We start from the raw sequence: 11,745 nt of genomic DNA, 5'->3' as shown, positions 1-11,745 counted from the left end.
TCCGGGATTAGTGAATGTGGCAGACGAGACGGTTCCGGTCCCTCTTGCCGACCCTTCCCCTCTGTCGCTCCATGATGCTCGAATCAACGATGCAATCTTATAAGCCCCCACATCTTCGTAGGCCACAAGCACAACTCTCTGGTCAGCCCTCCGCGTCTTCAACGGCTCCCAGTAGGATAATAAATAAACCCCGATATGGCCCTACAGCGTCTTCGTCTTCTCTCGCGGCGCCTGCCTCCGACCTCAAACCCATGCGACCCAGGGCAGCGAGCACGGAGCAGGACATGTTGGGAAACATACAATCCGTGTCAAGAAGTGGTGGGGATGGGGCAGAGGGCGATGCGTATGTCACTTTCTCTTTATTTGTGGCAGCTCACGGACGAAGGCTAGTCTGAAAGATTGGAAGACGCAAGAGCGTTATCGACGATACATCGACCAAAGAGTGAGAATCACTCTACCAGCATTTGTTTCGCGCTGACATACTTAGATACAGAAACATTACACCACGCATTCAACTCCGAGACATCAACCGCCAAATTTTGCCAATACAGAGGAGATGGAGTCATTACAGAGTATCGTTCTCTTATTTCGTAAGTTTCCCTCGTCCAGCTCAAATAGCGCTAATCCGAATTTAGGGAAACTCCGTGAAGGTGTAGTGGCTTCACATCGCACAGACGATTTTTCTGTAGAAGGTTGGTCTTTCTCGTGTGACTCTTCAATGCTTACCCTGCAGTATTCGAATCGTCTGTCCGTTTTTGCATATTGGCCAAAAACACCGGTCAATTGCTATCCGCTCTAAGTGGTTTGGTTCCTGGCTTGTACCTCGCCGTAGATTCCACTCGCAGAAAGGGCAAGTCAAAACAGCAAGATTCGTCCGCCCTTGATAACCTTGCCGATCGTATCTCAAAGATCGATCTTGATTCTTCTTCGAGACGTGATGCGAGAGAAGAATTCGCTTCCTTGTTACTCCTCTTCCACCTCGTTCAGGATGCTTCTTCGTCCACAAACTTTCACTCCACCCTCATGGAACTCACAAATCATCAATCACGCCGTCTTCGAACCCCATTTACCCATTCCCAATTAAACTCAATTCCACCTACCCAACCTCAAGATCCATTCTTGCTCAGATCAGCTTTGGCGTATTCGATCAGGGCGTATCATGCTGTCTCTGTCGAGCATTTCAGTCCTCTGGCGTATTACGCACTTTTAGACAATCCTTCCGCTTCACCATACGAAAAGATGATCTTATCCTGGGTCGAAAGTGGAATACGGGAACGGGTTTGGGAGGTGTTGAAGAAGACGTATCTTGAGACCAGTCTTGAGTGGGGCGGGAGACTGCTTCACCTATCTTTGGATCAGGTCGAGTCATGGGCTGTGAATAAGGGTGATAAAGTGGAGAGCGGTAGACTGAAACTACGTTAAGTAAACCGGATCACATGGTCATTATCATGCATCATGCTTCTCATCCATCCTCTGAAATAGGCATTCAGTCTTCTCCACCGTGAACAACCTTGTACAAGAGGAGTGCATTTTCATTATGCTCCTCATAACTCAACCTCGTAATGATAAGATTGACATTTATCGAAGGGATCATTGATTCTCTATGACTTACTGTATTCCTCACATGACTATTTGAGTCTATGTGTGTGAAAGACGACGGATCTGAATGAAGTAAAGCGTACTCTTTCGACCAATTCCAAAATGAAGCCCGGAGTGCTGTATGCCATCCATTCATCATAGTCTTCTGACCCTCTTCCAGACTTATCTTCGGTAGACGCTGAAAGTCAGCAAAGATAAAGACAAATGATCTAGATCCTGTAAGTCGTAATTCTTCACCTACACCAGTTTGAGTTACTTCAAAATCGGTTCCAGTCAAAGCTGGCGGCCCGTAAATTCCTGGTTCCATTCGAATGGTATCTAATTCGACTCCCATAGGTCTCGTTGTAGCCACTTTCTCCACTATGTACCTTCCTTGAATCCGATACGTCATCCAACTCGATTCATCCTTATCGATCCTTATGAAACGGACGATTAACGTTGTCATCTTATATTCTTCTGCTGCTGTGAGTAATTCGTAGACGGCAAGATCTGCGTATCCATCTAAAAGCCTACGATGTGTACCATGCGTCTCTGGGGAAACACTTCCATTAGAACCAATGACATCTAGGACAGTCAATCCGTAGTCTCTCTCATGAAGATGAATCAGACCTACAAGGAAGGTATGGAACATCTTTTCGAGTAGCAATTTCCTTCGAGCTCGGTTGAAGCCATTCATAAGGTGTTGTATATGGCATATCGCGGCTGTTGAGGACGTAGGGTCGAGGGGAGAGAAGAGGATAGTTCAAGAAACAAACGAGGTTGGTTGCGTAAGGTTCTCAAGTCGAGTTTTAGTGCAGCTGAGGGAAGTAGTCTAGTCTGAGTAAGCTAGATATCTCCTTTCAAACGTGACCGCATCACCGATGCTACTACTGTAGTTAGTAGCTTGGATGGAGACAAGACCAGACCATACATGACATCCTCCGGGCACCACCTTTTAGGCGCCTAATAGGGTTTTTGGCGAGCCTACTATCTACCTTTCAATGGATTTAGCACCTCCGCCGCGAATGTATGGAGCGCCGAATGACCAATCACATCGTCTTGCACACATCGTTCATCATCATTTCCCATTTCTCCACATAACTCAATAACAAGAGCACTTAAAAGCTTGCAAAGCATACCATTCAAAAGCTCCAGACTCCCCCTACACGCACATACTCTGCATAGTGTGCAAGAGTCAAAAATGACTGACCCCGGACGAACTCCTTCTCACTTTGTATGTCTCTCTCACTCAACCCTGACTCTTTTCTCTTTTCCTCTTGAAATTGGCTAATGTCTCATAGAATAAGTCTGTTGAAGACCAACAGACAGAGACTTTTGCCAACCTGGCCCAGGTCACTGCTCGAATCCAGGCTCTAGAGGCTCAGCTTGGCTACCCACCCCCTGGTTTGGTTCGGCCCCTTCCTGCAGTCCCCCGTTATCCTCATGGCCCGGCCCAGTTAGCCTCTGCAGTTCAGCATTTGGAAGGCTCTGCAGCTCAAGCAAGCCACTCTACACCAAGGGGACGTGGTGATCAAGCTCCTGGACGTGCATTCGAGTCATCTAGGTTTGCTCGTTACCTCGACCGAGGGGGATTTGGGGGGACATCTCGTAACAATACAGGTGCTGGTTCTGCAGGGCCTAAGGTGGATAAACCTGCTACTATTACTCGTAAGGGTCGTGCAGTTACTTTGGGGAAGAAGGGGAAGGCATGTCTTATTGCTATATGATAGAATCTGCTGATCTGCAGGTAATTTACATCCCCACCCGCTACTTCGAAGAAAACAAAATTGTACTCCGTGGTAACAACTTTAAGGCCCTTCTCAATGTCTGTCAAGCTCGTCAGCTCATTGCTATGCCCTACTTTGGCTGGGCTAACGAACCTATCGAGATACAGACCATAGTTCTTGAGTCTTTTGCAAGTAATGGGGTTTCACTGGTTGGATCTCTATTTTCGTGAGCCTTTTTCATTGATCTCTGTCCTTGTCTGATCAGGAGAAAGCCGCAGCTTCTACTGGCGGATCTGGCAGTAGAATGACAAGGGAAAACCAATAATAGAGCTTACTGGACAGGTGGTGCGAGAGAGATGACTTCTCCCATGTCCTCATGCGAGCTGGTCAATCTAGTGCGATCTGGGGGAAAGCTGTCCACGATCTCTCTGTTCGCGCTGAATACGCATGGATAGTTTCCGACAGTACCACAGGGGACTCCTCTTTTGCTGAAGCTTGGAAATTGGAAGTGGAGAGGTTGGAGAATGAGGAGAATAATGGATCTGATGACTCGGACAAAGACGAACCTAGTACCCCACCCCCAAGCAGTGCTGCAACCCGAAAATGTGACGCCTGTGGTCAGAAGATGGCCTCCCACCTATACACAGCTCATCTAGGGGCCTGCACGTCTCGTAATGTGAGTAATTTTGACCTACGAGTCAGGAGAAGGGAGGGGGTGAAGGAAGTTACAAGTTTTTCATGAAAAATGTGCTTACTTGTCCTCTAGCCCGCTCGACAAGGTTCTAGGTCCCTCCCAGTCGATCTAACTGACTCTCCTATCGATAAGAGACCAGTAATCAAAGAAGAACCAACTTCCCCACAGACATACATGTCAACAGACACAGAAGAACACGAGTCGGCCGAAGATCAATTGCTCTCTGCTGGTAATTATCCTCCTCTGAAGGCCTGTGGGTTTAGCTGATGATACAGACGTGAATAGTGAAGACTTTGGTATGGATGACATTGAGTCACTTCCTCCCCTAGATCTATCTGCTTTAGCCAAGAAATCCAAGAATCTTCGTCCTCGGGGCCAAATGACAAACTCGCAGCAAGGATCCAGTGTGATTCAGCCCAAATCTCAAGCTGGACCATCAGGAAAACGTAAAGGCAAGGCTGTAGCAGGTCCAGGACATGCCAAGAAGTCCAGGGCCGGCTCAAGTAGGTCGGGAACTGCTCATCCAATCCAGGTAACCCCTCCAAGTGAATCTAAAGTCGTTGGACAAAGCAAAGTATCCGGTCGAGTCATTAAGTCAAATCGTACCAATTAAGTTTGGTTCAAATGAATATTTTCTGATAGCTACGGGTTAGTTCTCTCTTACCTGAAGGCTGTATACTGAAATATTGAGATTTGTGAATGTGAATAAAGGATTTTGGAAAACATATGTGAAAAGAAAGAGGAAAGTTGGAGCGCCACATTGGTCGGCGGTTCGCGGAACTACAAGGAGAGTGAAACTGGTGACTTTGAAAAGCCCTCAGATGATGTGTATGCGTATTGCATGCATGGATTTTGGGATGCAATCCTGAAAGAGCTCTCTCATGGCTATCCAGCAATATTATCTACATCTCATGAGCATGTGTTGTTGCTGAATCAAAAATCAAAACGATTTTCTAAAATTTCACCTAACTTGTTCACTGTATCGATATACCTTTGTCGTCCCCAATCCACTCCTGGAAGCCAGGATGGCCCGGCAAACTGAGATAACACTTGTTTTGTCTCCTGCTGTTCCAACAGTGCCTGAACTCCAGGCTGTACACCTACTAGAACCGGCGGGACAACAACATACTGGTCCATATCTTGAGGTTGACGAGTTTCCCTTCGGCCAAAGTTGTCTATCCCATAGTATTCGAAATTTTGCTCTGTATCGCCTCGCATGGCTTCAGGTGTCTCAGGAGGGAGGGCCAGGGGGTCTCGCATGATGTTTATTCCCCTTTTCTTCGCTTCCACACGACCTAAAGGTCAGTATTTGCTGACACATGTGATAAGATGGAGATGAGACTTACTTCGCAGGTGTTGGTCAACAGGGGTTCGGCCCTGCATTGTCCGCACCCCGTGGTTATTCCAAAAGACTCTGAAGTCATTGAGACTCTGGTTCAGCATAGGGAGATAGCAGAAGTGGAGACACCACATGTGCAGGGGGGAATTCAGATCGAGGACACCCTCAGCCTCAAGGGCTTCGAATGCACGTCGGTAAGACAGAGTAGCCCACTTCTGCAGGTCCACCCATAGTCTTTCAATACGCTGGTTGCGAGTTGAAGGGCCTTGGATAAAGGGACGACGGATATTACCTGCAGACATCAGCAAATGACAGAGAAGAGTGGGTAGGGATTTTGAACACAGAGATAAAAGAGGTAAAAGGTGTCGTGACTCACTGCGAACATGTTCCATGACATCCTTAACCAGTAAATTCTCTCCTCCATAGTCTGCTCGCACCCTAGCAGGCCAACCCCATCGTTCAGTCGCATTTAGAAATAGATCGAGTACTGAATCTGCACGATTATTCGTGGAGGCGTGTAGAAAGGTGATTACACGGGAATGGCCATTGATGGCCCCATGGATGACAAACTTCCATGTAACCAGCTTGTGATGGCCATCAATATGCCACAGAGAGTTGACATAGGGGACGCTGTACACCCTTCTCTTGATATTGCGGGCCCAGCGAAGGGTAACACCTGCAGGATCGATGGATCGAAGTATTTCGCGGACTCGATAGCGAGGAACAAAGACACCAGCAGATCGGAGGGCTCCCTGCAATGCTTTGACACCAAGGAGCCCAGTGGTAGAGGCTTGAAAGCGATTGATATGCTACGCATTAGCCAATGTCATAGAACAATGTCAGAGGAAAGTGAGTTATTACTCACCTCCGTGAGTTGAAGATCACTAGTCACAGTAAACCCCCTCTTTGACCATCCCCAATCCTTTCTTCTGTTCTGAAGTGTAGATCGTACACATCCAAACATCTCCTGTAGCTCTCTGTCCTTCCAGCCATGCTCCATGAGTAGCAACATCAAATCTTGATCAATATCAAGTCTCATACGGCCATTATCACCTCGTACCCATCGCCGACCAGGAGGAGGGGGAAGGAACCCTTCTGGCTGATTGAGAGACTCAGCCAGCCAGTCCAGAGACTGTTCTAATTGTCCAACAGTGACCATGAGATCTGTATAGATATTGACAGGGAGAGACAGTTGAAGGGAGTTGAGTAATTCAAGTATTTCACGGATGTCATCCTGAGCGTCCACTACATCATCTGGGTCACGGAGATCAGGGGGAGAGGTAACAAGGATAGATATAGGGTCAAGATAATGGTGAATGTCCTCATAAAGCATGAGAATCTCATTGTGGGAGAGAGGAATCGGTTGATGAACCTGATTTGATCAGTATCAGAAGGAGGGGGAGGGCTCACGGGTTCATCATTGATAATTCCTGCATGATATGCATCCATTTTAATATGTGCGTGTAGGGGGAGTCTGGGGCGTTCGAATGGTATGCTTGGCAAGTGTTTAAGTACTCTTCTTATTGAGTTATGTGGAGAAAAGAGAAATGATGTTGAACGATGTATGCAAGACGATGTAATTGGTCATTTGGCCAGCCATACGAATGACGTTGTGACACCCCAATTATCGTTGGAAATAGTACAACCAGCACGGATGCAATTGGGGATTCCCACTTTTGCATAGCTGTTAACAATGATCCCACCAACAAAGACCCTCCTTTGACCATCAAAAACCTATCACACCTCAACCTCTTCACTCTACACATAACTCAGGACATCTGAGACCAACTACGGAGAAGTACATCGGGAGAATAAGGTGTACGGGCATTTGGAGCATAGGGATGGTGAAGTTCGGCAAAGTTAGACGGAGTTAGATGGACCACGGACAATGGAAGCAGAAGTACAGCAAAGTTAGACGGAGTTAGGACAACTAAGGACAACGAGAACAAAAGTGCGGCGATGTTAGGCGGAGTTAGTTGAAGGAGGAGAAGGATGGCCCGGGAGTCGGGGAATGTCACGAACCTGTCCCTAACAGACCTCTGAGATCAGAGACAGGAGGACTGCAATGGTTTACTAGGCAGGGACTACAACGATATAGATGTAGTCCGTGAACCTGTGATGTGGTCGGACGACTAAGATGTCTTGCGAAGGATCCGGGCAAGTCAAGATGGTGACAAGGGGTATTGTGATGACGATAAGAGAGGTTGTGATGTGGGGGACGACGTTGGTAAGCAAAGTGAGGTCTAGATTGTGTGTGGCAAACAATATATTGATCCTTGAGAAGAAAGACAAACACAAAGTAGATGCACTGTTTATATAGTCTACATATGTCCTTAATCCATACCCTCCTTTGCACACCAAGACTGAGACTATCTGTATTCTCGGTGATAATACATGTATCTTCAGCAAGGATAGACATATTCTCATGGATCATCTACCTATTCCCATGTATTATCATGTATTCTCACCTATCCCTATATATTCTCAATGAGAATAACCGTATTATCATATATTATCATGGATAATACATGTGTTTTCATACTTGTATGTAACAAAAGTGATGCATACTCCGACCAACGCCGATGAGTGTGGCACTTGAGTGTGGATCATCGAAACTTTTTAACTTTGATCTGTCCATACTTCCTGCCTTGTGTCCAAGAGGAGTGTGATGAGGAGAGAACTGTCAGAGGTGAAGCGGAGTGAGATCTATGGACGCTGGGACGCAGGTCAGAAGCAGAATGAGATTGCGGCACAGAAATCCATCAATCAATCCACCGTCCACAGAACCACCAAACGCAAGCTTGAGGACAACTCACACTCTTCACATCCTCGTTCCGGTAGACCTTCCAAAGTAACTGAGCCGGCTAAGCGCAAGATCCTTGGTCAAATTGATGATAATCCAAACCTTCCTTGGCAATATTATGGACGGAACGTGGATGAACACCAAAACAATGTCAGCGGACAAACAGTCAAACGGGTAGCTGAGAAGGAGGGACTACACAAGAGGATCAAACGCAAGAAATCTTGGTTGCTCCCTATTGGAGTTGAGAAAAGGAAGGAGTGAAAAAAGGAGACGAAGGAGCGGGATTGGAAGAAGGGGGTATACACAGATGAATGTACTGTTGTTGAGGGATCAAAACACAGAGCATCTTGAGAGTGGACTATCCGACGAGCACACAAAGAATACACCTCCAAACACATGCACATTCATTTCCACTCCAATCATATTTCCGTCCCCATCTGGGGAGCTATAGCGTACAACAAGAAGTTTCCCCTATTTCGCATTCCCCTTGAACGTATCAAAAGACCAAAAGGGTGGAAAACAGTTGGATTGAATGCAGACAAGTACATCACTTTGATCCTTTGACCACTCCTCTCAAAGTATGTTGCGGAAGTTCAGGAGGAACAGGGGGGCGGAGTCTGCATGATGGTAGACGGATCTCCGGCACATCGAGCACAAATTACTCGGGATGCTGAGGCAGCGCTTTCTCTTCAACAATTCCCTCATCCTCCATACTCTCCGGATCTCAATCCAATCAAGTCAATGTGGGCTGATGTCAAGCATGAATTAGATCATGGTAGACCACAGCCTACAAATGCAGACAAGGTGAATTCCCTGTCTTTGACGATCTAGAAGTAGGATATGTTGTTGACGGAAGTTATTCCAGGAGATCCAGCGCATTTGGGATGGGATCCCAATCACTCGAGTAAATCAGTTGATAGAAAGTATGTCGGCACGTCGGGATGAGCTGGAGAAAGCAGACGGACTGCAGACATCATTCTAAACCACCTACACGGACTACCTGGCCATGATAGAAGTAGGACCATAGACGGAGGTGTTGGTGCCACACTGGCGTTGGTCGGAGTATGCATCACTTTTGTTACATACAAGTACCGATATGTAGATTCTCACTGAGCATAGTCATACTATGAGGTGTATTTTGCGTGTCATGGAGGGGATTGTCACGAACTACGTCGTGACACCTCAATTATTCCACCAACAATGACCCTCCTTTGACCATCAAAACCCCCATCATCACGACCAAACCTCTTTACTCTACACGTAACTCAGGACATCTGAGACCAAGTACGGCGAAGTTAGACGAAGTTAGGCTAGGTAGGGACAATGGGAGCAGAAGTACGGCGAAGTTAGACGGAGTTAGGCTAGGTAGGGACAATGGGAGCAGAAGTACGGCGAAGTTAGACGGAGTTAGGCTAGGTAGGGACAATGGGAGCCGAAGTGCGGCGATGTTAGGCGGAGTTAGTCGAAGGAGGAAGAGGATGGCCGGGGCTCGGGGAAGTTGGACGAAGTGCGTTGAAGTACGTCAAAGCGCGAGAGGGTTGGATGAACGTCTAGGAGGGATAGATAATATTAGATGCGAAGATTGCTGAAGTTCTTCAGCGATCCTTGATTGTTGTCAGTAGTAAAAGACAGACAGAGATAGCTATATACAATCGAGATACATCACCATCAGTAGAACAAAGCCCCAGTTAGAGTAACTACGCCCAAGTACGCCGTAGTTATTCTCCTTCCAACGTTTGCGCCCTCCTGGTTGGGTGAGACATCGACTTAGAAGCGTCAAGTTAGCCAAGGTTCGTCGACCGTCGGTCCACTAGAAGATAGTTGTTCGACAGCCGTGACAGGGATTTACCCGTCTGTGACAGGGAAGTTGGACAATGTCACGCCTGCGGGTAGACTGCGGTAGCAAAGTAATGCCTTGGGTACTGAAGGGTTTTAGTCTCTGGCTCGTAGAGTGTCACGAACTACGCTGTGACACTCAATTATCCCACCAGCAATGACTCTTCTTTGACCATCAAAACCCCTATTACGTCTTAACCTCTTCACTCTACACGTAACTCAGGACATCTGAGACCAACTACGGCAAAGTACAACGGTGTCACGAACTACGTCGTAACATCCCTGACAACCGCCATCACCGACCCTCCTTTCACCATCACCGACCTTCCTTTCATCATCACCAACCTCCACTCGAACCACTGAGACGGACTACGGCGAAGTTACGAGAACCAAGAGGGTATTATTTGTCACGACAACCCCGCCTAGCGGAGAACTACGGCGAAGTTAGGGGAAGGGAACCGAGGGGGAGCAGAGCAGGGGAAGTTAGGCGAAGTTAGTCGAAGTGAGTGGAGTAGGATCTCGGGGATATGGCGAGGTACGGCGAGGTTGACGAAGAGGACTGAGCGTGAGGCAGTGCAGGAGTTGAGGGACGTTCTATGAGAAGTGAGGAGTAGTATAGATAGGTTACAGGTCGCTGAACTTCTTCAGCGATCCTTGATTGTTGTCAGTAGCGAGCGATATATTCAGTAGCTACAACCATCGAGTTAAGGAGAGCTACCACCGAGCAGTTCAACGCACTACGGCAAAGTTAGCCGCAGTTCATCGACGATCATTCTATCACTTACCACTCGACCTATCACTACGGCGTAGTTAGCCGTAGTTCCCCGACGAGTACCCTGTCCTAGTGAGACATCAACGCCCCACTACAACGTAGTTAGCCGAGGTTTGTCGACCGTCGGTCTGTAGAAGAGAAGAAACGACGATTGTGACAAACGGGAGAATAAAGTATACGGGGGCCTGGAGCATAAGGACAGCAAAGTACGGTGAAGTTGGACAGAGTTAGGCTGAGTAGGGACAATGGAAGCAGAGGTACGGCGAAGTTAGACAAAGTTAGGCGGACTAAGGACAACAAGAACAAAAGTGCGGCGATATTAGGCGGAGTTAGTTGAAGGAGGAGAAGGATGGCCGGGGACTCGGGGAAGTTGTGTCACGCCTGCGGTTGGACTGCAATAACAAAGGGACTGGCTTGGATACTGAAGGGGTTAGTATCTGGCTTGTAGGATGGAATGACTATGTTGATACTGAGGGAACTGAGAGTGTTGGGTTAAAACCAACTGAGTGACGTCTCTTACTCTCTTACCCAAGGGGATTGTCATAACCCTCGACTATCTGTAAATACCACGTGCATATCATCCACTCAAGTCCAGTCAACTTTACTCAAATTGTCTCAACTCGTTCTATCGTACGACATGTGGATGACCATTCAACCTTAATCACCCTCCCATCACTGAGTCAACCTGACTCGGCATTGTATACATCAATCACGTCATCTATCGTCATCTATCGTCATCTATCGTCATCTGTCGTCATCTGTCGTCATCTGTCGTCATCTGTCGTCATCTGTCATCATCTGTTGTCATCTGTTGTCATCTGTCATCATCTGTCGTCATCTGTCGTCATCTGTCGTCATCCCAAGCTCCGGCCGACATGTACCCGGTTCCGTGTCCTCGGTTCCGCTCAGACCGGACGAACTGATAAGCGAGGGTACCTTGGGAGCAATGTTAGCCAGATGGCTGGTCAGCATCTATTTTTGTATATGAACCCGTCC

General features: G+C 47.4%; 4 protein-coding genes across 4 annotated transcripts; 3 read left to right on the top strand and 1 right to left on the bottom strand.

Moving 5' to 3' along the window:
- Positions 1–74: 74 nt before the first annotated feature.
- On the top strand, positions 75–1,411 carry TREMEDRAFT_65330 (uncharacterized protein; the record flags this gene model as incomplete). Its single annotated transcript, XM_007007518.1, has 5 exons — positions 75–343; positions 373–442; positions 488–590; positions 734–1,301; positions 1,384–1,411. The coding sequence occupies 5 exons, from the start codon at positions 75–77 to the stop codon at positions 1,409–1,411; spliced, it is 1,038 nt and encodes a 345-aa protein (XP_007007580.1).
- Positions 1,412–1,628: 217 nt separating this feature from the next.
- On the bottom strand, positions 1,629–2,294 carry TREMEDRAFT_65329 (uncharacterized protein; the record flags this gene model as incomplete). The annotated part of the gene is made up of 3 exons (XM_007007517.1): positions 1,629–1,777; positions 1,837–2,163; positions 2,213–2,294. The coding sequence occupies 3 exons, from the start codon at positions 2,292–2,294 to the stop codon at positions 1,629–1,631; spliced, it is 558 nt and encodes a 185-aa protein (XP_007007579.1).
- Positions 2,295–2,779: 485 nt separating this feature from the next.
- TREMEDRAFT_65328 (uncharacterized protein) lies at positions 2,780–4,681 on the top strand (the record flags this gene model as incomplete). Its single annotated transcript, XM_007007516.1, has 7 exons — positions 2,780–2,812; positions 2,904–3,260; positions 3,326–3,531; positions 3,648–3,981; positions 4,072–4,252; positions 4,275–4,502; positions 4,653–4,681. The coding sequence occupies 7 exons, from the start codon at positions 2,780–2,782 to the stop codon at positions 4,679–4,681; spliced, it is 1,368 nt and encodes a 455-aa protein (XP_007007578.1).
- A 3,325-nt stretch (positions 4,682–8,006) lies between these two features.
- TREMEDRAFT_70078 (uncharacterized protein) lies at positions 8,007–9,123 on the top strand (the record flags this gene model as incomplete). Its single annotated transcript, XM_007007586.1, has 4 exons — positions 8,007–8,381; positions 8,496–8,663; positions 8,721–8,945; positions 8,998–9,123. 4 exons carry the CDS (start codon positions 8,007–8,009, stop codon positions 9,121–9,123), a joined length of 894 nt encoding a protein of 297 aa, XP_007007648.1.
- Between the last annotated feature and the right edge of the window lie 2,622 nt (positions 9,124–11,745).

The sequence above is a fragment of the Tremella mesenterica genome (genome assembly GCF_000271645.1).
Source record: "Tremella mesenterica DSM 1558 unplaced genomic scaffold TREMEscaffold_14, whole genome shotgun sequence".
Lineage (NCBI taxonomy): Eukaryota > Fungi > Basidiomycota > Tremellomycetes > Tremellales > Tremellaceae > Tremella > Tremella mesenterica.
The sequence above is the reverse complement of the archived record's forward strand: the minus strand, read 5'-3'. Positions and strand labels throughout refer to the sequence as shown.